Source organism: Neomonachus schauinslandi, chromosome 10, assembly GCF_002201575.2.
Source record: "Neomonachus schauinslandi chromosome 10, ASM220157v2, whole genome shotgun sequence".
Classification (NCBI taxonomy): domain Eukaryota; kingdom Metazoa; phylum Chordata; class Mammalia; order Carnivora; family Phocidae; genus Neomonachus; species Neomonachus schauinslandi.
In genome coordinates this window covers 110221798-110249169 of record NC_058412.1, presented here as the reverse complement: position 1 = coordinate 110249169, position 27372 = coordinate 110221798, and the positions used below count along the sequence as shown (strand labels likewise).

The 27372-nt window shown below is 49.7% G+C and overlaps 1 protein-coding gene across 1 annotated transcript; it reads left to right on the top strand.

The window, feature by feature from the left end:
- BPIFB4 (BPI fold containing family B member 4) lies at nt 1-27372 on the top strand. Its single transcript, XM_021689190.1, has 16 exons — nt 1-106; nt 921-983; nt 1278-1797; nt 2727-2831; nt 3635-3778; nt 6611-6674; nt 7135-7195; nt 8294-8385; nt 9998-10201; nt 11704-11757; nt 14862-15032; nt 17249-17316; nt 19792-19834; nt 21533-21596; nt 23812-23888; nt 27020-27372. Exons 1-16 carry the CDS (start codon nt 1-3, stop codon nt 27041-27043), a joined length of 1860 nt encoding a protein of 619 aa, XP_021544865.1. The 3' UTR covers nt 27044-27372.

Here is a 27372-nt window from a genome sequence, read left to right as displayed (position 1 = left end):
ATGTGGACGGCCTGGTGTGTGGCTGTTCTGTCTGTGGCAGCTGTCTGTGGCACGCGCCAAGAGACAAACACTGTCCTCAGGGTTACCAAACACGTGCTGAGCAACGGTGAGTCCAGGCCTGCAGGGGGTTAGCGGTGACATGGGGTGGGCAGGGCTGTCCAGCCAACTCTGAGGTTCCCAAGGACCCTCTTTGTCACTGGCAGATTCTGCATCAGGTGGATGGGTAAATTATTCCCCCTTCTGCTTTTGGCTACCATTTCCTGAGCACTTACTGTGTGCAAGGCAGCATGTTAAGGATTTTAGAGCCAAGGCAGTAGACAGCAGTGACTAAGAGCTTGGGGTCCTGGAGTCATCCTTCCTGGGGCTCAAATACTGACTGTGTGGACTTAAGTCCACAACTTGAGTTCTCTGAGCCTCAGTTTCCTTATCTGCAAAACCGATGTGATTTTGGCCCCATCGCGGAGGACAGATATGAGGATGAATGAGAAAGCCTTTTGAAAACTTAGCACAGTTCCTCATACATGGTAGGCCCTCAAATGTAGGAGCTGTAATTATTGCTGCCTTTAATTCTTGGGACCTCATTTTTGTCAGCTGGCAAATGAAGACACTCCCTGCCCTGACTCCCGTCTAAGCAGGTTTATAAGCTCTGAAGTATAGAGCACTCAAAAGGGAGAATGAAGAAGAAAATCTTTCCAGGTTTGGTGAACGATGTGAAATCTAGTTAAAGTGAGAGCAGGTCAAGGTCAGCAGCTAGTGAGGTTGCTGGGATGTCAGGGCTGGATTGGTCTGGAGGTGTCTTCCCATTCGACCCTGACGTTTTACCACTAGGAAGAATGGCCCAGAGAGCCGAGCAGTGCTCCGGCGGTGGTACCCGGGGGCTGTGGGAGAAAGCCCTGACTGGTACCCTTGCTTCTCTGCAGCCATTTCTGGCACCCTACAGCAGAGTGATGCTCTCCGCTCAGCCCTGAGAGAGGTGCCCATGGGTAAAGCTGGTGGTGATGGTGGCGGGCCGCTCCTGGGGGGTCTGCTTGGTGGAAATGGAGGTGGAGGTGGTGGAGGCGGTGGTCTTCTGGGGGGCCTGCTTGGTGGTGGGGGTGGAGGGGGTGGTAGTGACCTGTTGGGTGGAGTTGGGGGAGGCTTATTGGGTGGCGGAGGCAGCAGGGGTGGGGGGCTGCTGGGTGGCAGTGGTGGTGGTCTCTTGGGTGGTGGTGGTGGTGGTCTTTTGGGCGCTGGCCGACACCATTACAAAGACTACAGAGGCGCTGAATTCTCCCGAGGTGTCGGTGGCGTTCCCTACAACGATTTCCATGTCCGAGAGCGCCCCCCAAAATATACCAATGGCGACCAGCTTGGCGGTAATTACAAGTATGGTCACATCGAGACCAATGACAACACCGCTCAGCTGGGGGGCAAATACAGATACGGTGAGATCCCTGAGTCAGATGGAAGCAACAGGGACCTCCGAAACGGCGACTACCGCAATGCTGTGAATGCATATGGCAGCCCCAGGGGCCATGGGCGGTACAGGTCAGATGAAGTTGCAGCAGCCGTGGGCAGGCTTCACCGGAGAGAGCTGAAGCCTGGAGAGATCCCACCCGGTGTAGCCACTGGGGCATTGGGCCCAGGTGGTTTGCTGGGCACTGGGGGCATGCTGGCAGCCGATGGCATCCTGTCGGGCCAAGGTGGCCTGCTCGGTGGAGGTGGTCTCCTTGGCGATGGAGGACTTCTTGGAGGAGGTGGAGTCCTGGGCGTCCTCGGCGAGGGTGGCATCCTCAGCACCGTGCAGGGCATCACCGGGTAAGGAGGGGCCAGGCTCTCCCTATCAAGCCCAGATGATGAACCTACAAGCTGGGTGATCACACCCAGGGGCCTGGAGTTCAAGGCTTGGCCTCAGGACTGGAGGTCTTGAGAGCCCCAAGTTGTATGGCTTGGGGGTCTTGTCCTTAAGCAGTCCTGAATGTGAGTCTCAACTCACCTTTTCATATATGTGTGTGACTCTGGGCCACACTTTTCATCGCTCTGAGTCTTGATTTCCTCATCTGTAGAATGGTCATAGTCACAAGATGGAAAATACCCAAGGATTTAAAACTACACATATAGAGTAATTTCAGCTGTGCCCAGTCTCATCCTCACATTCACTATCTAATTCAACAAATACTTAGTGCTCCTCCTACGTGCAGGCCACTGTGTTGGCATTGAGCATGCGGCCACATGGTTAGCCAAAAGACACGTCTCTTGTCCTCATAGAGCTTGCAGGCTGATGGGGTATATGGGCTTTCATAAAGATGCCTGAAAATAATCATACAGTTATAACACCAGCAAGCAGTTCATGGGGGAAATAGGGATGTGTATAATGGGGGAGGTCAGGGAAGGCTTCCTGGAGGAAGAGGGTCTTAATCTGAAATCTGAGAATATGTAGGAAGGAAGCAGGCAAGGAGGGGCAGGGACAATAGAGGGAATGGCATCTTTACAAGAAAAAAGAAATCCAAAGGAAATACCTGGAAATGCAAACAGTGCGTCTCCAGCCAATAGGAGTGTGGGTCATGGCGTTCTTTCTCTTTCACTTCTCTGTGTTCTCCCAGTTCTATCCACAAACCTCAGGTCTCTTTAGGGCCAGGAGGAATGAACGCAGCACAGAGAAGGGGGTGGTGTGAGACGGGGCACTCCTGGCGAGGGGTGGCAGGCAGTGGGGCTGACCCCCATCTCACCACCCGGGTCCTATGCAGACTGCGCATCGTGGAGTTGACCCTCCCCCGGGTGTCCGTGAGGCTCCTGCCTGGTGTGGGTGTCTACCTGAGTTTGTACACCCGCGTGGCCATCAACGGAAAGAGGTGTGTACCCTCAGCCCTGGAGGGGCCCCCATCGCCCTATGTCCTGGCTGGGAGATCGTGGGCAGGTCATTTCCCCTCTCTGTACCTCAGCCTCTTTGTCCATAATATGGGGGGAATAATAAGACCTAATGTGTTACCAGTACATGGCTTATACTTTTGGGCTCAGGTCATCTTGTGGTCCCCGTCAGCTGTGAAGGTAGCTCTGGGAGGCTGGAGACAGGCGACAGCCTGGGTTTGAATCCTGACTCTCTTTAAAGCTGTGTGACCTCGGGTCAGCCCCTTCATGTCACTGAGCCCTAGTGTCTTCTCCTGCAATGGACATAAGACACCTCCTTTTCCAGGTGGCTGTGGCCACAGGCGAGGGAAGGCAAGCAAATGTCTCCCTGAAGAGTGCCTGCCACAAAGTAGTGCTTATCCGAGAACCTCACAGAGTGGACTTTGGTGTTGATTTCTCCCCATGGGATGAGGTCATGTCTACAAAGCTAGGTCAATGGGTAGTCACCTTGGAAACCAGAATTTATATATAGAGTTCATTTATTGACCCCTGTTCCTAGCCTTTGAAGGAAGCTCTCATAGACTAAGGAAGAGATAGAATTTGTTCACATATGTAGAGGGACCAGGGAAGCCTTCCGGTTTGGGACCCCTAAAGATGAGCAAGGAGCATAATAGATGCACAAAAGAAAGAGGCAGGGACAGCAAGGACAGAGGCCAAGGTACAAGGTGCTGCATAGAACTGAATGAAGCTGAGCTGCCTGGCAGTCGAGGTTGACTCACAGTCTCACCGGCCCCATGATCTCCTCCAGTCTCATTGGCTTCCTGGACATCGCTGTGGAAGTGAACATCACTGCCAAGGTCCGGCTGACCATGGACCGCACGGGCTACCCTAGGCTAGTTATTGAGCGATGTGACACCCTCCTGGGGGGTATCAAAGTCAAGCTGCTGCGAGGGTGAGTACCAGCGGGCAGTGGAGTGCCTTGGGGGATGGTGAAGTGGTCTGTCTTTGACAAATCATATGGTTACGAGTAAAGGCTCTAGAAGAAGCCCACAGTTCAAACCTCAGCTCCACTATTCCTTGCTGTGTGACCTTGAGCAACTCTGTTGCCCTCTCTGTGCTCCAGCTTCTTTGTGGAATGGGGGTAATTGTTTTCCCTTTGTAATTGAGATAATGAATGCAAAACACTTAGTACAGAATCTGGTATATTTTAAGAGTTTTCTGAATATATGTCTAGCAGGAGTTTTGTGTCTCTTGGAGCCCTAACTCATGGGGAAATTTCCCAATGGGTTCTGTCCAGTGCAACCTTGGTTAGGGGTTGAGTTTTTTCTGTTATGCCCTCCTCATAAAGTGGCCAAGTCCCCATACTCTGTCCAGAGAGGTTTCAAGTGTCTGTGTATTGGGTACACTGTCCCCCAGTGATGGTCTTGGATGAGGGCACATCAGGGCAGCTCAGAGCTGAGTCCTTTTCTCTTCACTCCCTGGCCCTCATCATGGGAAATGCTTCTTTGGCTTCTCTCTTCGAGACCTCTGACCCCCTACTCCTTCCCCTCCTGTGTTATCAATGTTTTCTCACTATCACTCTAGTGCTCCTCTTACCTAGACTTTTTTTTTTTTAAGATTTTATTTATTTATTTGAGAGAGAGACAACGAGAGAGAATACATGAGAGGGGGGAGGGTCAGAGGGAGAAACAGACTCCCTGCTCAGCAGGGAGCCCAATGCGGGGCTTGATCCCAGGACTCCAGGATCATGACCTGAGCCGAGGGCAGTCGCCCAACCAACTGAGCCACCCAGGCGCCCCATCTACCTAGACTTTAAAAGTAGAAAAACTCATTGTGCCACTTGAACTCAAGAATTTCTGATTCATGTGAGCTTCTCTGAGTCTTTGTTTCTGCTCTAGGGTAGGTAAGGACAGAGAAAATTGGCCCCTGATATTTTGGTGAGGAGAGGAGGTGGAGACCCAGAAACCTCACAGATTTTTACATTCACATTTTCACTAGGAAATATATTTGGTAATACATGGTTCAAAATATAAAAAAAAAATAGGGGCGCCTGGGCGGCTCAGTTGGTTTAGCGTCTGACTCTTGATTTCGGCTCAGGTCATGATCTCAGGGTCATGAGATTGAGCCCTGCATTGGGCTATGCACTCAGCGGGGAGTCTGCTTGAGAGTCTCTTTCTCTCTCTCTCTCCGTCCCTTTCCTGCTCTCTCTCTCTAAAATAAATAAATAAATCTTTAAAAATATATGTAAAAAATTAAAAGGCACAGACTGAAGAGCCCTCTTCCCCACCCTGCTTCCCATCTGCCCCTCCCCAGCAAGCTCACTGTGCTTCTTTCTTGATTCTCCTTCCAATTCCTTTCTACAAATGAAGCAAACATGAATGTGGATTCTTATTCCCAACCCTCCTTTTAACACAAATGGGCACATCCTATAAACACCATTTTGCACTTTGTCTTTTTCACTTACTCTATTTGGAGATTTTTCTGTATTTGAACATTGAGACTTTCCTTGTTGTTTTTACGGCCATGTACTATTCCACTGTCTGGACAAACCACCATGAATTTGTCTAGTCCCCTGGGGTGGGGACATGGCAATCTGCCTAATCTTCTGCTCTGACAAACAGGTTACAATGAATAACCGTTTATATACATTTTAAATGTGGGTTGATGTATCTGCCAGATAATTTCCCAGAAAGAGAAAACAGTCTGTGCCCTGAATGTACACAGATTAAATTCAGATGATCCCTCCCCCCCCACACACAGACACACACACACACCCATGCATGGGTAAACGTGCAGGTGCATTCTCAAGGGCCTTACCCTCCAAGGAGAATTGGAACCAAGACAAGGCCCCTCGAGGCGTGCATCCACTTGAAAAGGAGACCAAAATGCGTAGTGGAACGTTCTAATTAGGACACGATCTCAAGAAATTCTTTGCTCTGTCAAACTGGCAAGCATTGGACGGTCAGTTATGACGTGGGTGGACACAGGGAGTGTTCAGTGGGGGCAGAGACGGATGGATTTTTAAGGGGCCAAACTGTCTGTGACACTTTGTATTAGGATAGCCATGTTTCACTCACTTTCTCGTCACTGAGGGGCCTCGGGAAACACATGCTTGCCTTACAAGTCTGTCCATCTATGTGTCTTGTCTATGCATCAACACCGTGATCTCCTCCCCTCCTCAACTAACTGGTTAAGACAGTTAGTTTACAGCTGGTGATGGACTTAGAACTCGCTCTGGACCACTTCTCCGGACCCGTTTCTTTGTCTGTAGAACTGATCACATGTCCCAAGCTTTTCAACAACAACAATGCATTTCCTCTTGCGGACCACATGAGCACATTTTGCTGACCAGTGTTTCTCCTCCCCTCCCTCCCACAAACATTAATTGAGCACCTACTATGCACCAGACACTGTGCTAGGTGCTTGGATCAAGTAATACGTTCATTTCCCTTTAGGAAGACGGCACAAAGCGGCAGCAAGCAGCCCACTGAGGGGCAGATGAGCAGGAGGGAATGACTTCTGCACCTGGCCCATTGCAGAGTTCAAGGAGCATTTGTTTGTTGGATGGATGAATGGATAGATGGATGGATGGATGGACAGACGAGTGAATATTGAATGAAAAGCCAAGCAATTTGTCAGGGTTGCCTGTCCAGTCAGGTCCAGCCACTGTCCTTCTGGCTTTCAGAACAATTTCCCAGTTCTCGCTGTTCAGGGCCTGGCCAGGGACCCCAAGTGTGGACAAGCTTGGTGAGCTCCCTCCTCCCTTCCACTCCTCTCTCCGCAGGCTTCTCCCCAACCTCGTGGACAACTTAGTGAACCGAGTGCTGGCCAACGTCCTCCCTGACTTGGTGAGAACCCATCCCGGGATGGGAAGCTAGAAGCACAGACTTTCCCCAGACTGAGGGACCACAGTCCAGCCTCCATCCCTGTGGGCATGCAGGTGACCCAGAGGGACGGAGGGAGCCAGAGGGCTGGGACATGTTCTTGGGGGTCTGGGGAGGACCTGGAGGACCATAGAGGGACAGATTAGTGAAGGGATAAGGAAGTGGAGCTTAAGAGTCACACAGTTCTGGTTTGAATCCCAGCTCGGGCACTTCCGAGCTGCGTGACAATCATATCCCCTCTTTGAATCTTGGTTTTCCCAGATATAAAATGGGGGTTAGGAGAGACCCTTCCCCATAGGGTTGTGGGGAGGACCGTGCTGGGCACAGAGCAAGCAGGCAGTAAATGTTAGCTATTATCAGTATTTGTGCTCCCCTCCCCAACCCTAGCCCCATCACTGGAACCTCATGCCGTCTCCCCTTACAGCTCTGCCCCATCGTGGACGTGGTGCTGGGTCTTGTCAACGACCAGCTGGGTCTCGTGGACTGTAAGTCCTTCCTGCTTTGCTTCATTCAGCCAACATCTGCCAGCCCTGATCTGGGCCCAGCCATGGGAGGCACTGGGGACATAGCATGTCTGGGAGGAGGGTCCAGTGTGGTGGGGGCACACCCACTCAGGCCCTCAGAGTGCGGTGCAGCCGATGCCACAAGAGAGAGGCTACCTGGCCAGACATCCCCCCGGAGGAAGGAGCCTCCCAGCTGGCCCCGGAGGCTCAGGCTCCGGACTGGGACAGGGAGGCTGGGTTTGAGTCCTGGCTCTGCCCTGACACCGGTGTGGACTTGGAAAGACTTTCCAGGTTCCTCATCTCTACAATGGGGGGTTGGCTTCATCCCGCAGAGGGATTGGAGAGCGAAGAGCAGGAGACACCATGGAGACTGTCCAGGTCCTCAGAACCAGGCTCCAACACCGCCCCACGATCCAAGATTTCTGAGTGAACATTCCTGAAGGCAAACCTGCCCCATATAGTTGTGCAGTTCACACACGGCATGTTCCAGGGATCTCCTTTCATATAGACCACCACAACATAATGGAGGCACCTGACTTATGAGGGGCTATAGTTTCTACAGCCATACAGCGCAGCCCTCTGGGGTGGCAGTCCCATCTCTCGAGACCCCAAGCAGTTTGAGGATGGCTTTCCCAGACAGGTAAAGTTCTCTCCCTTTGTGGCCAGGAACAAGGGAGGAAGAGCCCAGATGATGGGGCTATTGGTCACAAGCAGTCAGGGAAGTCCACGCTTCAACTAAGCACCACATCGTGGAATCTTAAACCTTCTTCCCTGGTCACAGTACTTCACAGTTTACAAAGCTTATCGATATCCAGACTCTCATGGACCCCACAGTATAGTCCAAGGAGTTATATTAAGCCGATTTTACAGAGGAGGGAACTGGAGTTCAGAGAGGTGCAGTGTCTTGCCTAAGGTCACACAGCAAGGAAGAGGCAGAGCTGGAATTTGAACCCAGAACTCTGGCTCTTTTCATGCTGTCTGGATCTGGAGCCTTGCTGCTCTGCCTGCTTTGGGGCACAAGGAGGGAAGGCATCTCGGAAGGTCAAGGGGACTCCCCGTGACCCCCACCTTTGCCTGCAGCTCTGGTTCCTCTGGGGATATTGGGAAGTGTCCAGTATACCTTCTCCAGCCTCCCGCTTGTGACTGGGGAATTCCTGGAGCTGGACCTCAATGTGAGTGCCGGGGCCTCGGGGCAAGGGGAGGTGGGCAGGGGTGTGACTGCCAGACCCATGGGCTTCTACTCAATGTCTGCGAAGCAACGTTTGAACAGGACCCTCTTTTGATGACTTGAGGACCTTCTAGGAGCCACATCAGAAAACACAATCATAGCCAACACTTAGAGGTGCTTACTGCTTTCCAGGCACATTCTAAGTGTTTGATGTAGATTAACTCAGTCTATCCTCACAGCAACCATATGATACAATAAGGTGAACTCTTATTGAGGGAACGGAAGCACAGAAGTTAAGCCACTTGCCCAAGGTCACACAGCGAATAAATGTGAGCCTGGGATCTAAACCCAAGCAGTCTACCTTCTGCTACTACGGACTTGGGTTTCCTGGAGGAATGAATCCGGCCGGTAGTGTGCTGATAAGCGCCAGCAGCCGGCAATCCGTGATTAAAAAAAAAAAAAAAAGTCCTGATTCATAGCATTTGCTGATTTCCATGGTCTAAATACTGCCACCGTGGCCCATTTTAAGCTACCAACTTGATATCACTGAATGAAGAGTTGGGAAGACAAGCGTAGAATGTCACAAGAGCGCTTATGAGCGGGCGTGAGCTGGTTCTGGGACACCACCGAATCCGGCCCCTAACTGCACGGGGCACACGCATGCGTGCTCCCCCTGCGCTGTACCAACATGGATGCTTCCCCCCCGCCCCGCCCCCCGCCCAATGCTCCATCAGATACAGAGCTGCAGGTGCACACCCAAGCTGCCACAGACAGAGCCTACTTGTGCACACATATATGGGCACACCTAGTCTATTCATAAACAATAGCCATCCAAGAGATATTTGTTGGTCACCTGCTGTTTGCCAGACTCTGGCCTGGGGCTGGAGGTGCATTGGTGAACAAGGTAAGATCTCTGCCTTAATGGAGCTTACAATCGATTGGAGGGGATAGGCCATCCAAGAGTCACTCAAACAAAGACACAAAGATCGTGAAAGAGGGTCCCAGGATATCAGAGCCTGAAGCAAGGAGATAGGATGTATCCAGGAAGGTCATGGAGGGCTTCATGGAGGAAGTGACACTTAAGCTGAGACCTGCCAGATAAGTGGGCCATAACAAGAGAAGAGTGTGGGGGAGGGAACACGGTGTGGGAAGGTGCCACGGTGGGGGTCATGAGATGGTGGTGGGGCCTGACCCAGTCAGTAGGGACAGAGTAACTCTCCATGAGGTGGAGAAGTCCCTGGTGCAGACCACACAGCATCTGCCGACTGTGGAAAGGTGTCTGGTCTTTAGAGTGTAGATACACCATGGCATTTTGCAGATCCATAAACATGCTGACTTGTTGTGGCAGGATGGAGTGGGGAAGAATCTATGTCACACATGTATTGAAAGCAAAAGATGGCTGTAAGTGGTCATAAAGTGAGAACTGCAAGAGGTTCCATTCCATCACAAATGAAGGAGAGCTGGGGGCCATGAAAGAAAGGATAACTCAGTCCCAGTGGGCTTAATCGAGGAAGGCTGCCTGGCGGCAGATTCAGGACCTCACCCAGTCTCAGCCTCCTCCTCCACTCATCTCCCTGTACCCCTCCCTGTGACCCCTTTCCTCTCTGCTTCCCCAGACTCTGGTTGGGGAGGCTGGAGGAGAGCTCATTGACTATCCACTGGGGCGGCCAGCTATGTCTCCCAGACAAAAGATGCCAGACTTGCCCCCCATGGGCGACAACACCAATTCACAACTGGCCATTTCTGCCGACTTCCTGGGCTCAGTGTTGGCCCTCCTGCAGAAGCAGGGGGCACTGGATATCGACATCACCGACGGCATGGTGAGTCATGGCCCCATCGAGAGGTGGGCTGGGCTGGGCAACAAAGAGCTCCCCACTGATCCTGTCTAGTCCCCACAGACTTGGGAAGATTGCTTTAAAGCAATCTTTAAAGCATCCCCCACTCATTTCCCACTCACGGACATGTATTGATTATGTCAGTGTTTACCAAAGCCTGGTGCCTAGGGTATTTTAGGTGACTCACAGCCAGGGCATGAAATAACATCAAATCATATTCAGTTCTATTTAATTTTATGCCAATCCTTCTTTAAAAGCATGATATATGTTCCTATATATGTATACCAATATAAATGCTTAGAATCCTTTTACTTGGTAAACATTGATATTAAAAACTAAATCATACGTAAGAATAAGGTATGATCCAGAGTAATTTTCTTTCCAAACCTTTTCTTGTGAAAATTGCAAGCCTTCAGAAAAGTTACAAAATAACACAATTAATGCCCAAATATCCTTCACCCAGATTCACCAGTTAATATTTTGCCATATTTGCTTCATGTATACCAATCCACCCATCCATCTGCTTACTCACCCATCTACTCATCCATACATCCATCGTTCTATCCTTCTTTCCTTCCATCCAACTTTCTGTCCATCCAACCATCCTTCCATCTATCTATCTATCCATCCATCCATCCATCCACCCATCCTTCTATCTATCCATCTTCTCATCCATCCATCCTTCCATTCATCCATCTATCTAACCTATCTATTATCTACTTAGCTAGCTAGCTATTGTTGAACAATTTAAGTTTTTGGAAACATGACATTTCACTCCATAAATTTATGTCTATCTGCTAAGAATAAGATGTTCTAAAAAAAAAAAAAAAACCACCATATGAATTGTGTCCTTCTTGGTTCCATCAAGAGGAAAGTCTCCATTTAGTGCCAGTATATAGTTAACCCTCTCTTGCACTTTTAAGTATCCTCTTTTTAACTCAGAGAGAACAGAACTCATACCCATAGCCCTCCACAGACAATGATATCCAAGCAGAATGTAATGGCATTATTTTGTTTTTATTGTATTTACTTTTCCAGTTGCCATTTCTTTCTGTCAAATGGTACTGGCTTTCCATTTTTTAGTATTTGAGGTTTTCAAAAGCAAGTCAATTGAAAGAAAACATTAAGTAAATAATAGTACAGGCTGTTCAAAGATATGGCAGAATTATGCATTTAGTGGACACTGAGTTATGCACATGGACTCACTGATGCTCACCGTGTTTTAATCAAGAATTACATTTAGAGGAGAAAGAGTCAGGTCTGTGGTGAGCTTAAGTGGCTGGCCCTGTCCACTTAACCACAAAACAGCTACCGTGATCAGTATGGTGGTTGCTGTTGGACGGGCAGGGCCCCCCAAGTGGTCTTTAAAGAGAAGAAGATGCCCCCCACTGGTTGTCTTAGGGTGTGTAGGAGTTTAATCACTGTGTTAGCAACTCCCATCTGTCCGCATAACCTCAGGGACTCACATGACCCTTCTTGTCCTGCAGTTTGAAGAGCTTCCTCCTCTTACCACGTCCACGCTGGGAGCTCTGATTCCCAAGGTATGTAAGGCAGAAGTGTCCCCTTGTCTTCAGTGCTGCCCTCCTTCTAACTGTCCCAGGAACTGGGTCAGAAGGGGAGACACTCAACACTAGGGTGGGGCGACCTGACACCCTCCTTAGGAGTGCAGTGGCAAAGTGTGGTATCCAAATTCTTATGAGAGGGGAGCATGGAGGGTTGAGGTGGAAAGACCCTGAGCTCTAGCAGTAGACTGGCCTGCACAGGTCTAATCCTGGCCTGGCTACTTCGTTGCTGTGTGTCTTCAGGCAAGAGTCTTAACATCTCTGAGCCTTAGCTTCCTTATCTGTCAAAAAAGGATGCTAACTCCCACTCCACAGCTTCATCTAAGAGAGTAAGGATGATGAAGGTGATAATTCATGTAAAGATGCTGACACAGAGCACATGCAGGTGGAGGGTGGCTTAGATGGGAAGAGCCAGGTTTCTGGAGCAGACAAACATGATTTTGAATTCTAGCTCAGCATGTCTCAACCATGCTACCGTAGGCAAATTACTTCTCACTGGGCCTCAGTTTTCTCATCTGGAAAAAAAGGATAACAACTCCCACTTCACTGTGTGGCTGAGAACCTGGGATCTGAACGTAGGCACAGAGTAGGCATTTGATAAATGTTCACTGTTATTATTCTTGTTAATAGTAACAAAACCTATTTTAAAAGCGGGGGGGAACAAGTGGGACTCTTGTCAGGTTAGTAGTTAGGTACAGTGGGAACAAAGGTCTTTCTGATCCCAGTTCCTGTCCCAGCGCGGGTCCCAAGCCTGTTACCCTGCCCCTGGAAGCAAAGAGTTTCTTACATTGTAAGTGTCATGCAGGTACGAAGGATTGCTGTAATCTACAACCATTTTAGACATTTCTCTGTTCTACCTGTTCTGCTTCTGGTTGTAATTCAGAGGCAGGAAGGGAGACCCAACTCAACAAATGGTCACTATCGCCCTCGTGTGGTTGGAAGCTGAAAGGCAGAGCACCATTATCTAACGTCCAGAATGGTGGCTGCTCTGGGAGGCAGGGAGAGCCCTCAGTCAACTGGACCTTTTATTTATTGGGCCACTTCTTATGTGCACTGCACTCTACAGCTTATGAAAGAAATTTAAGCGTGCACTCTTTTATTTGGTTTTAATTACCCTCCCTCCCCCGCATTAATGGGGCCACAAGAGAGGAGCAATCCATTTTACAGACAGGGAAACAGAGGCTCAGAGAAGTCACACAACGAGGAAGTGGCAGAGCTGGGCTAGAGCAGGGACTCAGGCCTTGAAATGGGGCTGGGTCTGCAGCAGGGGGAGGATTCAGGCTGGACACAGAGGAATGTCTCCTGGAGATCCAGGTTGGAGTGGAGTATCAGAGTGGGGAGGGGCATCCCGGGTGTCCTGCTGCTGTGGGGAGAGTTTGAGGGGGACTCTCCACGTCCCTGCGAAGGAAGGTGTTGCTAATTGTTGGAGACTGTGTATGTTGGGGTAGGTCCCTCCAGCTAAACTGAAAATCCCTTTGTGAAAAGCCAATTCACGAAGTCATTGATTTGTCAAAAGCCAGATTGCCAAAGGGTGGATCCACTAAGTGGTCATTTGGCTGAATTTACTAGATTTGCCAATAGACCCAGTTTGTTCAAAAGAATTTCACCTTGGGGCGCCTGGGTGGCTCAGCTGGTTGAGCGACTGCCTTCAGCTCAGGTCATGATCCTGAGTCCTGGGATCGAATCCCACGTCAGGCTCCCTTCTCAGTGGGGTTTCTGCTTCTCCCTTTGACCCTTCCCCCTCTTGTGACCCTTTCCCCCTCCCCCCTCTCACTCTCTCTCTCTCTCAAATAAATAAATAAAATCTTTAAAAAAAAACAAAGAATTTCACCTTGAATGTGTTCAAGAAAATAAGTAGAGAGCCTTCTCAGGACCAGAATCCACACTGCTGCATTGCACATGGAAGTTTCCATTTACATGGAATTCTTTTCTTTTTTTTTTTTTTAAGATTTTATTTATTTATTTGACAGAGAGAGACACAGCGAGAGAGGGAACACAAGCAGGGGGAGTGGGAGAGGGAGAAGCAGGCTCCCCGCAGAGCAGGGAGCCCGATGCGGGACTCGATCCCGGGACTCCAGGATCATGACCTGAGCTGAAGGCAGTCGCTTAACCAACTGAGCCACCCAGGCGCCCTACATGGAATTCTTTTCAAAGTAACTTTGTCGTTTTTCCCATATATTTATGTTCATTTAATATATTTAAGAAAAGTGTTCCTTAGGGGCACCTGGATGGCTCAGTCAGAAGAGTGTGTGACTCTTGATCTTGGGGTCATGAGTTTGAGCCCCACATTGGGTGTAGAGATTACTTAAAAATAAAATCTTAAAAAAAAATAAAGAAGAAAGAAGAGTGTTCCTTAAAATAAATTTTTTAGTAAAACAGTTATTTAGCAAATATGGGAACTGATTGCTTGATGAATTGTCCCTTCAGCTAATTAGCTTTTGGGGAGTCCATTTGCAGCAAACAGGCTCCGATTCCTCCCACCGTGGGTCTCCAGAGACCCCAGCCAATCCAGGTAGGCTGTGCCTCGCTCTGGGACTTCACTGTGAAGCCCCTTAAACTGTGAACTTTCTCATTCCAGGTGGGGCATCCAGAGGCAGCAGGAGGGGAGGGAGGCCTGGGCTTCTGAGTAACATAGACCTGGGCTGGAACCTTAGCTCTCCTGCCGGCCATAGACAATTTGCTTGAGCTGCAGGTTTTTTTTTTTTTATCTGTAACATGGGGAAAAAATACCCCATGGAGTTGTTACGATGATTTGATGCAATTGTGAATGTCCAGATGAACCCATCTTGCTCAGGAGCAGGTTCTGAGCATTTCCGGACATCAGGCATTGAGCTTTGCTGTCACCCCCACATTTAATTCTTCCAGTAACCTTACATGAGAGGCTCGGAGAGGGCAGCCCCCTGCCCAAACCCAGCAGTAGGTCAGAGCCCCTGCATGTGGTTTGTAGGGCTCGAGAGATGCTGTTGGATCTGAGGGTGCCTAGTCTGAGACCCTGGGCCATGTGTTTAGAGGTTGGCTGATGCCCCACTGGGCACCCCCACCCCCCAGGGCTCCACTCACTCTGGCCTGGTGTCCACCCCCAGGTGTTCCAGCAGTACCCTGAGTCCCGCCCACTCACCATCAGGATCCAGGTGCCGAACCCACCTTCAGTGACGCTGCAGAAGGACAAGGCACTGGTGAAGGTGTTCGCCACTTCTGAGGTCATGGTCTCCCAGCCCAATGACGTCGAGACCACTATCTGCCTCATTGATGTGGTGAGTATCTGGGGGGGGGGGCGTCATGTGATCTTCTGGAGTCCCCAGACCCCTTCAAACCCCCATGGGACCAACCATAGTGACTACTAGCCAAACATGGGGCCAGATGATCTGATTCAAATCCAGTCTTCAGCACTTCTAGTTATGTGATCACTCCCTCTCTCTGGGCTTGATTTTCTCCTCTACTTTATGGGGATAGCAGCGGGGCATTAGTAAGACGCTCAGAGCAGTACCTGGCCTACCGTAAGGGCTCCTTCACAGGTTGTAGAGCACGGGTGTGGCAATTCATGCATTCAGCGATTTGTTTTGAGCACCTACTCTGGGTTACGCTTTCTACTAGATGCTGGAGAAAGGGGAAACAAGGCAGATGGTACTGGTTCTCAAGTCCCTGGGACCCAGCAGGAGACAGATACAAATACAATTTCCAGTTATTTCATAGAGAAGAATCCTCTTAAAATCATGTGGCTCCTTTTCTCAAAACTTCTCCTTTCAATCCTGAAACAAGAGCCAATCCACTAACAATGACCCACAAAGTTCTTCTAGATCATCCCCTGGTTACCTTTCAACTCCTCACTCTTTTGCTCTTTTACTCTTTCACCAATGTGCCAGGTGGAGTTCCACCCCAGGGCCTTTGCATATGCTGTTTCCACTGCTGCTTGGAATACTCTTTCTCCAGGTGTCTGCATGACTCACTTCCTCATTTCCTTTAGGTCTCTGCTCAAATGCCACCTCCCCAGAGAGGTCTTCCCAAGATCAGCTGTCTAAAATATCCCCATCCCTGGCCTCCCTCTCTCTCTCAGCCTTAACCTGACACTGTACAATGCATTTGTTAGTTTACTGCTGGGCGGAGATGCACATTGTCTTCTTCACTACAGCATCCTCAGAGCCTAGCACAGGGTCCCGCACATAGTAGGTACTCAGTAAATATTTGTTGAAGCAATGTGCTGTGTTAAATGCCATTTCCCCCTTGGTGGTTAAAGCTTTAGATTCAGACACTTGGGGTTCTGTCCCATCTGCTGTGTCTTCTCAGGCTCTCCTCCCAGGATTCAAGAACAACTGAGCCACCTCTAATCCAGGAAGTAGGTATTCTTGGCTAGAGCATGCCAAGCCATGGTGTGTTGGGGGTCCTTTCTGGGCATCATCAGATGACAGATTAAAAGGGCTGGTTCTCACCCAGGGAGTGGAGATGACTGCCCCTCATTGTTTGGTCCCTACTCCGTGGAAATATTCCATCAACAGCCCAAATGCTGTATGATCCAGCTCAGAGCCCTGCTATGAAGCCCCAGTGCCCCCAGGATGTAGCCATGACTCCTCTCCAGCCTGCTAGCCCTGCCTGGTCTGGCCCCTTCTCACTCCAGTCATCTGCGGTCCTCTTACCTCCTTACTCTCTGGCCTTCTCTCTTCCCTCTAATGCTAACCTCTTTCCTGCCCCGGGGCTTTTGCACATACCCTTCCCACTGCCTGGATCACTCTCATACCCTCTTTTTCACCTGGCCAAATCCTATATACCCTTCAGGCATCAGTTCGTGAATGGATGGGATGATTTTGCACACCCATGCAGGTCCCTGCCATACACACCCAGAGCATCCAGTCCTTCATCATCCCAATTAATCACCTGAATGTGTTGGAGCTTCTTTTTTTTTTTCATAAGACCAATTTATTTTATTTTATTTTATTTTATTTTATTTTATTTGGTGTGGGAAGCAGGGAAGCAAAGAGGAACATTCCTATAACCAGGCTTCTGCTGGAGAGGGGTTGAGTCTGGACCTTTCATGCCCTCTGCTGGGGGTGGGAGTGGGGCAGTTGCACTTGACATTGATGATGCCCAACCCCAACTGCAGTGGCTCATTTGGAGCAGCTTCCTAGGCTGCAGGCCACCTGCCCCCAGCCCCGAGACAGCTCAGACACCCACACCAGCCAAGCAATCCCTGCTCCCTGCGACAGTGTCTTTCTGAGGGAAGTTCACTCGGCCCTGCTGACTTACTTGAAAACAACCCACTTGTCAGCGAACGTAGGCAATTTATTACTCCCAACCCCCCTCTCCAGAGCGGGGATATCCATTATATAGGGAGCGTTACTGGGGTCTCGGTTTGTAAAGGGAGGTTTGACCAAGACCTCAGGGGACGGACAACCTCTGTTAATGCAGCACCTAGCCGGCGGCTGGCACACACAGCCCGCCCCGCAGCGGCACCTCATTGTCACCCCCTTTCCTCCAGGACACAGAACTCTTGGCCATGTTTTCCGTGGAGGGAGATAAGCTCATGATTGACGCCAAGCTGGACAAGTAAGGGGGTTTGCGGACTTGGGCTCCTGCCACTCAGAAGGGCCTCTTTGGTGCTGCCATGCCTGGGGCCAGCTCCTGAAGGGACGCCTGGGAGGACACCGGAGGTCCCCTCGCATGGCTGTCAGGGCTGGGTAAATCCCGGAGGCTGCAGGGGTGAAACCGGGCTGTGAGTGCCAAGGGCCCTGGCGCGAGCTGGGCAGGGTGGGTGATGCCGTGAGCTTCAGAGAAAGGACCTACTGCCAACAACAACTACAATGTCAACAATAATAACAACGATGGGTGTGATGAGGATGTGCCCGGCTTTGCACTAGGTATCTGTATGCATGATCTTGTTTAGCCTTGCAATGGCCATGCGGGGTCAGGGCTATTATTCTCCCATCTTAAAGAGGAGACAACTAGGGCTTAGAGAGGAGGTGTACTGACTCAGGGCCGCACCGAGGGTACAGAGAGGGGCTCTGGGCCAGCCCAGGTCTGTCTGGCCCAGAGCTGCATCATCCATTACAAGCGCAGTCTCCGGAGCCAAGCAGTATGCGTTCAAATCCTAACATGACCACTGACGGCCATGTGACATAGTCAGGTGACTCTGCCTCTCTGAAACTCAGTTTTCTCATCTGAAAACGGGCATAATAGTCCCTACCTCGTAGGACTCATGAGAACAGCTGTTATTTGTTGGATGTTCTCTATGTGCCAGGCATTGAGCTAAGCCCTAAGTGTGTCTCCGTTCATTTCATTCCTGACGTCAGCCTATGGCAGTAAGTACAATTATCATTCCTACTTCAAGATAAATGAGATTGTATGTAAAATTGTCAGCACGTGCCTAGTTCGTTGTAAGTTGTTCTTCTTACGACAAATATTTATCAAGCCCAACAATGGGAATTACTCGGAATAGGACAAGAATCAGAGCCATCCAAGAGTCTCTCTAAGGCGGCGATGCTTGACCTGAGGCCTGGATAAGGAGAAGGGGCCAGTGGAGGAGGGCACAGTTCAGGCAGCGAGAGCAGCGCAGGAAAGAGCTCAGGTGTTGTGGATGGAGTGACCGAGGGGGAAGGAGGGGAGGGAGTGGAAGTCGGCAATAAAACACGACTGAAGCAGTCTTCTCCCCTGAGAAGGCTCACTGGTTTCTGTGCTGCCGGATGCACAAGGGCTCCAATCGTCTGGCCCAGGGCAAGTCTGGTCCGGCCTCTCTCAGGTAGGGCTGTCGGTCTGCAGGTGACATTCAGGCACAGTGAGACCGAGACCCTCAGGGTGCAGAGAGAGACCTCAAACCCTGGTCTCGGGCCCCCTCCTCAGAATAGCACGGCAGCCAAGAGTGCATCTCAGGGCATGAGTCCTGGGCTCTGTCTCCTGAGCTCTGTAGCCACGGCGAGGTCCCCTGGAGCCTCAGGTTCCGCTCCCAGAGGGTCACGAAAGGATCGAACGAGGTGGGGACGATCGCTCCTGGGTGCGTGGGACGCACCCTGTACCAGGAACAGGCTCGCTTGGATTGCTCATTTAGTCCTTGCAGCCGCCCACTTTGCAGAGGAGGAAACCGAGGCAGAGAGAGGGTAAGTCCTTGGCCAAGGACCCCCAGCCAGTAGGTGTCACAGCTCTGATCTGAGCCTTACGTACACCAGTCCATCCTGATCCATGGGCAGTAAGTTCCAGGACCCCCCGGTGGATGCCTGAAAGCATAGCTGGTACTACGGGTTAGCTGCACTGTGCTTGCCTAGCTCGCATACCTGTGGTAACATTTACTTTATAAGCTAGGCACAGTGAGAGACTAACAACAGCAGCTCATAAATAAGATACAACTATTGTAAAAATAGACTGTAATAAAAGTTATGTGAATGTCATCTCTCTCAAAATACTGTACTATACTCACCCTTCTTTTTTTTTTTTAAGAATTTACTTATTTATTTATTTGAGAGAGAGAGAGAGCACAGGCTGGGGTGGGAGCAGAGGGAGAGGGACAAGCGGGCTCCATGCTCAGTGCAGAGCCCGACGCGGGGCTCGATCTCACCACCCTGACATCATGACCTCAGCCAGAATCCTGAGTCGGACGCTTAACTGACAGAGCCACCCCGGCATCTCTATACTCACCTTTCTTCTTGTGATGATGTGAGATGAAAAAATGCCCACGTAATGAGGTGAAGTCAGGTGAATGTGACGGAATGTCAGGATACTATTGACCTTCCCATAATAGGCCAGAAGGGGGCTCCTCTCTTCCCGACTGCAGCTGAGCGCGGGTCCCTGAGCCCACGGACAACGAAACCTGGGGGCTACCGTGTATGGTATAAAAGCTCGAGCACCATGTCTAGTACATAGTTGGTGCTCACTACGTGGACCTCAACACTGTTCTTATTAACTGCCCCCGGGGGTCAAGAGAGGTCTTTGTGAGGATGTTGGTGGAGGGGCTTCTGAGAGTTCATTGCAATACAACCCCTTATGATTCTCAGGCAATCACTGTTTCTAACTGGCTGTTTGCTTTCTCGGCAGGACTCACCTCAACCTCAGAACCTCAAACGTAGGCAACTTTGATGTAAGTACTAAGCTCAGCCCCCAGGGCAAGATCCTCTGGGAATGGCATCCCCGTGTGGCTGGCTGGGGCCCAGGGAGTTGGGGAATGCCAAAGCATTGACATCTCTGTCAGGCCTCCGTTCCAGGTGGGGAAACGGAGGCCCACAAAGCCAGGGAGGGGCTGGGTACAGACTCCCAGCTCCGACTCAGCCTGTGAGGCTGTCCCATTTTAACTGACTACTCCCATGGAGGCCACTTGGCCCAAATCCCTCCACTCCGGGGTGGGGAGGTGCTAGGCGCAGCCATGTCCTCCAGGACCCCTGCTTTTCTGGATTGGGTGGGGGGAGGTTGGCTTTGCCACTGACTCCCATGTAATCTTGAGCAACTCCAACCCACTCTGAGCCTCCGCAAATAGGTTTGGATTTATTCCTAGCCACCACTTTACCACCACACTCTGGAACTCTTCCTTTCTAATCTGAGATGCTCAGATTCTAGGGTTTCGTCCTGTTTCCTCGTTTCTTTGCTGATTATTGGGTCCCCCCACACCACCAAAGTCTGCAGAAATGCCCCTCTTTTCTTTTACAAACTGACGACTAAACAGATGCCCGCTTTTCCGAGCAAGCTGGGGTGAGATTTCCACATGCGCAGAGATACTCAGATCACCCACGGTGTTGCCTCTTTCTGAGTTTTTGCAAACCCCAGCCTCTCCAACCCATGGAGTGGTGTCACCAGCTTCATTTCATGGATGGAGAAACTGGGGCCCGGGGATGAGCAGTGACCTGCCTCGCAGCTGCTTGGGGCACAGCTGGGACCAGAACCGGAATCTCTGGACTCCAAGCAGAAGCAGCAGCTCACAGAGTGTGATATTAGAGAACAGTTCTGGGATAGCAGAGCCGGGCACAGGGCGCCAAATTAAGCTTTTTTTTTTTTAAACAAATTTCTCTCACTTAATCCTCAAAACAAACTTATGATTTGGGCACAATTATTAGCCCATTTTCCACATAAGGCAGCCAAATGCAGAGAAGTTGGTCGACGTGTCCAAGGTCACGGCGCTGGGATAAAAGTCCCGCGCGCTTGTCACAGTCCTACCATGTGGTTCTACACCAAGGCAGGTATTTTACATAGAGGAGTTTACGTTTGGCTTTTACAACCACTGTACAAGGGAAGGGTTATTCATGCCTATTTTCAGATGTGGAAACCAAGGCTTAGAGATGTTCAGAGCGCGCACACATGAAAAGTCTCAAGGCCGGGCATTTCACCTGATCTGCCCGTAATCCTCGCTGCCTCCTTGCAAGCGGGGCTTGCTGGCCCATTTTACAGCTGAGGAAGCTGAGGGTCCTGAGTGGTGAGGGAGACTTCCCAGAGGCCCACAGAGACTAAGCTGGGACGGGAACCCGGAGTGTTGGCGACACAACCCCAGGGCCTTGTGTGACACCACCATAGACTACGGGCCCTGGGCCTCCCCCAGTCCCAGCCTCACCATGAGCCTTGGACCAGCACAGGCCCTGCTCTGGGCCTCAGTCTCCCTAACTGCAGAGACAGCAGGCAGACAGATATGCCTCACGCCTGTCCAACTCGGTGGTTCTCGAGTCACGGCAGCTCCCAGATTCTCCCAGAGCTGTTCTGTGTCTTCCGCTTGGGCCACAGGGTAGGGCCTCAAGGAGCCCTTGGGGATCTGAGTGAACCCCTGCCAGGGTTGAGTTCTCCTTCTTCCCTGCAGGTTGGCCTCTTGGAGGTGCTGGTGGGGAAGATCTTTGAGCTGGCGTTTCTGCCCGCCATGAACGGTGAGAGTTACGCCCATGCCTCTGCAGGGGTGTGTGGCTAGGGGGCCTGGAGGCTGCTGGTTTGCTGGGCGTATTTGACACACAGCCATTCTGCCTCAACTGTATTTCTGAGAACTTCACCCTAAGCTTATATACTTAACCCTCTGAAGGCAAATGTTGCCCCGAGGGTCCATCAACTTCCTTATTTGCTGCTTCTGCTGTGTTCTCCTTCTCCTTCTTCTTCCTCTCTTCCTCCTCCTTCTTCCTTACTTGGCTGATTGTTTTGTTTTTCTGATTATCTATGTAAAATTCTGATTACATATGAATATTATATGTGTGTAAGTTTTAGAAAGTCCAGGACAGTTTAAAAAGTAACATCTCACCTCCCAGAGGCACTTAATCTCAACACCTGGTTATAGGTCCTTCTAAATTCCTTTTTCTCCATTAAAAAAAAAAGTCCAAGATATTTCCTGATTTTTTTTGTGTGCGTTTATTTTTAGTTGTGGTAAAATACACATCACATGAAATTTACCTGCTTAACCATTTTCAGGTGCAAATTTAGTATTGGTAGGTATATTCACATTATTATGGCCCTGATTGATTTTTATTTTTTCTTTATTTTTAATGTTTTTTTTGCACTTGATTGAAACTGGTTTCCTTCTTTTTCTTTTTATTGACATATAATGTATCATTTGTTTTAGGCGTACAGTTCTGTCATTCATCAGTCTTACACAACACACAGTGCTCATGTGTTGTCCCGATTGATTTTTAATCATGTATTTAATTTTACTTATACGGGGACTATGTGAATAATTATTGTTGTAAAAAGTTCGATCAGTAGAGATAAAGCTAAAGTTGCTCTTACTGATCTCCCAGCCTCCTAACCCAGACTCTGCCCCCTAGGCAACCACATTATCAGTGAGGGTTTTCGCTTCACAGAACGAAGGAACAGAGCATGATTCCTCCTCTCTGTGGTGCCTCGGGGACATTATCAGGAAGTTATCTGAACTGTGGGGCCACTGGAGGCTGGGAGAGCTGAACCCCCCCCCCCATTGTAACCTCGTCCCTAAGGCCTCCACCAAACCTGGCCCCACCCTCCCTCTTCCCACTTCCCCCTGGTGGAGGAGAGGATGGAGAGGGACTGCTGTCAGCTCTACCAGCCGGGGTTAATTTGGGGCGCTCTCCATGTCCAACAGACCTTTATTCTGGAAACTGTCACCAGAAGAGGCTGAATCGCAATCCCAGGAAGGCCCTGGTCACCAAGGTCGTGCATGTTCCCTGGCAGGAGAGGAGGATGTCAGGAGCGAGGCTGGGCTGGGCTGACTTTTGAGGCAAGAGGTGGAGACTCTCTCCCGGGCTTGGTCACTAAGAGGTGGTGTGAACTTGGCAGCAAGTCCCTCATTCTCACTTTACCATTCTCAAAAGTGAGAGGCTGGATTAGGAGCATGATTCTCAAAGTGGGTTCCATGAAAAATTAGTCCTACGGGATACTCTTAAGAAGAGGGCTTCATGGCCAAGCAAGTTTGGGAAATTCTGAATATACTGCCCTAGGGTAGATTCACCATGTCCTTAGCTCTCTGAAAAGTCCTGCTGGAGGCAGAAAATCTGTTTAACTCCACTTAATCCAGTTCCCCCACCTACTCTTTCATCCATCCATTCCTTCCTTCCTTCCTTCTTCCCTTCTTTCCCAGAACATGAGTCAGCATGAATCTACTTAAGTTCTGACAATCTAAAAGCAATCAGTACATCCCACCGTGGTCACCTGTTGGGACTCCATGTGCATCCTTCCATGCCTCCATTCAGCGAACATCCGTCCTCTCCTCTGTGCCCAGCCCAGGGCTGGGTGATGCTGGGGACACAGTCCTGGCCTGCAAAAAACTCACACTCTGGGTAGAGGTGACAGATGGAGAAAGAGAGAATTCATATTCTGTGATTTTTGTAATGGTGGGGGTGGTTCAAGGGAGGGCAGGAGCCAAAGGTTTCTTGGCCTGGGCTGGGGGAAGCCTCACAGAAGAGACGACATCCAAACAGAGTCTTGGGGGAGTCTCAGAACTCAGCAGGCAGGCAAGGCTGAGGGCGTGTGCTCTGGGCAGGAGCACCTGCTCGGACAAAGGCCTAGAGATGGAACAGAAATGGCTGGTCTCCTTGAAAATCTTGGTGGCCTCCTGTAAGGCTGATGCCTCTAAGCCACACTCACTCTGCCTGACCGTTTTGGTGGTGGTGTTTCTTTTCACAGCCGTGCTGGGCTCTGGCGTCCCTCTCCCCAAAATCCTCAACATCGACTTCAGCAATGCAGACATCGACGTTTTGGAGGTAAGGGGAGAAGAACTCTGTTCTGCCCTTTGTTCCATGCCCAGGAGTTGGGAGGAGGAAGAGAAGGGAGGGGAAAGGTAGGGCAATGGAGGCCTCTTCCTTCAAAGGATGGGGCTGAGGGAACAAGAAACAAAGCTGAAGAACCCGTCAATGAAGCTCTCTTCATCCACCATCTCATTTCGTCCCCAGGACAGATGTTATTGCCCCCATCTTGCAGATGGGAATACTGAGGCTCAGAGCTGTAAGGGGCTCACCCACAGTAGAAGTGCGATGTAGTTCACTGGAAAAACTTTTATTGAGCACCTATTGAGTGCCAGATGATGTGCAAGGGGGTGGGGAATATAGCAGTGAATAAAACGGACAATCCTGGTCCCGGAAAATCTCTCCCAGCCAGAGGGACAATGGGCCTTTGGATAGATATTCCTGAAATAACTGCTAATTATAATCATGGCAGGTGCCTTGAAATTCAGTTGCAGGAGGCCTTTTTGCCATGATAAAAGCCACATATGCTCATTAACTGAAATTCGGAAAATACAGAAATGATTAAACAAACACATTTATTCTCTTAGATACATTTGCTCCCTAGAAATGACCACTTAGAGCATTCTACTGGTTTTCATTCCAATCGTTCTGGAGTTTTATTTTTAAACATGACTTTGCTCAGTAGGGCCTGGGTTCCAGTCCTTATTCTGCCAGTATCCAGCTGGGTGACCCTGGGCAAGTCACTTAACGTCTCTGAGGCTCAGTTTTCACCTCTGTAAAAGGGGCTAATCATAGCACCTCTCCTCAGGGCTGCTTTTAGAATAAAGTGAGAGTCTAAGTGTAAAGTGCCTTATACTTAGTATAAGGGGAGGCCACTTGCCCAAGGTCACCCAGCTAGTGAGAAGTAGGTTTTGTACTGGTATAACGGACACAGCTCCAACCGTGGTTCTCGACTAGGGCTGTACTGCAAGCCCCCTCCCCAGCCTAAGGGCCTTTTTTAAATTAGTGGGGATGATTTTTTCTTTCCTAAATAATCATACTTGAGTATTTCACATCAAAATACATACTATTGTATTATAAATTACTTACCTTTTATTTCTTCTTTATATTCCAGCAAGGGATATAAGTAGGTTCTATAGATTAAGAATTTCATTTCAGAATAATAAAGGAGATAGCACAAATACCTGTGATAAAATGTAAACTGGAGTGTTGGGTCTGAAAGGCGCAGGACCGCTGATTTAAAGAAAACCAGCTTTGGAGTGCCTGGCTGGCTCAGTGGGTAGAGCATGTGACTTCTGATCTTGGGGTCGTGAGTTCGAGCCCCACATTGGGTGTAGAGATTACTTAAATAAATCAACTTAAAAAAAAAAAAAGACCCAGCCCAGACTTGGTCTTGTACAACCTCTGTAAATGGTAGCTACTTTCTTCTCCTCTTTCTTTTTCTTTTTAAAGATTTATTTCTTTATTTTAGAGAGAGTGTGCGGGTATGGGGGGAGAGGCAGAAGGAGAGAGAGTCTCAAGCCGACTGCCACTGAGCACAGAGCCTGACACAGGGCTCATCTCATGACCCTGAGATCATGACCTGAGCCGAAACCAAGAGTCAGGCGCTCAACCAACTAAGCAACGCAGGCACCTTCTCCTTCTTCTTCTCCCTCTTCCCCCTCCTTCCCCTCCTCCTCCTCTTCTTCTTCTTGTTATTGTTATTATTATATGGGTCTAGCCTTTTATTTTAACTTTTTCGTTTTAAAACAATTTTAGACTTACAGAAGAGTTGCAAAAATAGTACAGAGAGTATGAGAATACTCTTCACTCAATTTCCCCTAATGTTAGCATCTTATATAACCAGAGTATAATGATCAAAACCAGGAAGTTCACATTGATAGAAAACTATTAACTAAACTGCAGATCTTCCTCAATGGTTTTCCCACTTGCTGTCCTTGGTCTGGTTCAGGATCCAGGATCCCACTTTGCACTTGGTTGTCAATCCAAATCTGGAATGGTGTCCTCCAACGTGTGACAGTTCCTAAATTCTTGTGTTTTATGATCTTGACATTTCTGATGAGTCTGGCCCATGGTATGGGATGTCCTACAATTTGGATCTGACTGATGTTTTCTCATGATGAGATTGAGGTTACGTATTTTTGGCAAGAACGCCACGGGAGTGATGCTGTGTCCTTCTCGGTGCACCGTATTGGCGGGGGGGGGAGCATGCAATGTCAGTGTCTTATTCCTGGGGATATTGACTCTGATCATGAGGTGAAGGTGGTCCCTCTCAGTTTCCCTGCTGTTGGTTAACTTACTATTTTTCCCATTGTAACTAATAAATATCTCATGAGGAGATACTTAGAGACGACCACCCACATACCTTATTTCTCATTACACTTTCTCCCACTCATTTTGGCATTCTTTAATGGTTCTTGTCTGCAAGAGTTATTACTGTGGTGTTTGCCTCATGGAGACTTTCCATTTCGATCATTCCTTCCACATTTATTAGTTGAAATTGAAAGGAGGTGGGGCGCCTGGGTGGCTCAGTTGTTAAGCGTCTGCCTTCGGCTCAGGTCATGATCCCAGGGTCCTGGGATCGAGCCCCGCATCGGGCTCCCGGCTCAGCGGGGAGCCTGCTTCTCCCTCTCCCACTCCCCCTGCTTGTGTTCCCTCTCTCGCTGTGTCTCTCTCTGTCAAATAAATAAATAAAATCTTAAAAAAAAAAAAAAGAAATTGAAAGGAGGAAGAGCCATCCTTTCTCCTCCATTAATTTATTTACCCAATTATTTATATCAGTACAGACTTATGGGTACTTATTTTGTTCCATGGGTTAAATCTATTATTTACTTTGCTGTAGATATTTTGAGTCAGGAAAATTCGATTTTGGAAGAATGTGGACAGACGCTCAAGCTTGTTTCTCTTATTTGGGGGAAGAAGGAGATGAGGGGCAGAAGTGAAGTGTCTTGTCCAAGGTCCCCTGTACAGGGCAAGCTAATGACATGGCCAAGGTGCTCCTCGGGCCCCTTTAGTCCCAATAAACCCCCACTGTTCGCAGTTGCTCCTTCCCAGAAATGTGTCTTGCCCAGTCCTCAGGCAGGTGACTGCTGAGGTTGTAAGCAGAAGCCATCTCCCCCACTAACTGGGTTCTCTGTTCTGACTCCAAGGACCTCCTGGTGCTGAGTGCCTGAAGGACGGAGGCAGGGATGCTGCTGCAGCCCCGGAGGAAGCCAGAACTCGCCCGGGAAAGGCTCTGCTAACACAGTCTCCAGCCCTGAGTCCCTTCAGCCCCCTACGACAGGTTCCTCCCCAGCTTCCCAACCCTCTTCCCATCTGCCCCCTCCCCCAAGAAAGGAACCAGCCAGAGACTCTTTTGGCAAACAGTGCCGGCCACGGTCAGTCCTACGGTCAGCCCCCGCGTTGGGAAGGAGGTCACCTGGAGGATCGAGTCCTCTTAGACTCCATGCCAAACCCCACACTGCGCACTTTACACTTTCAATAAAAGATTCCAATTTCCCTG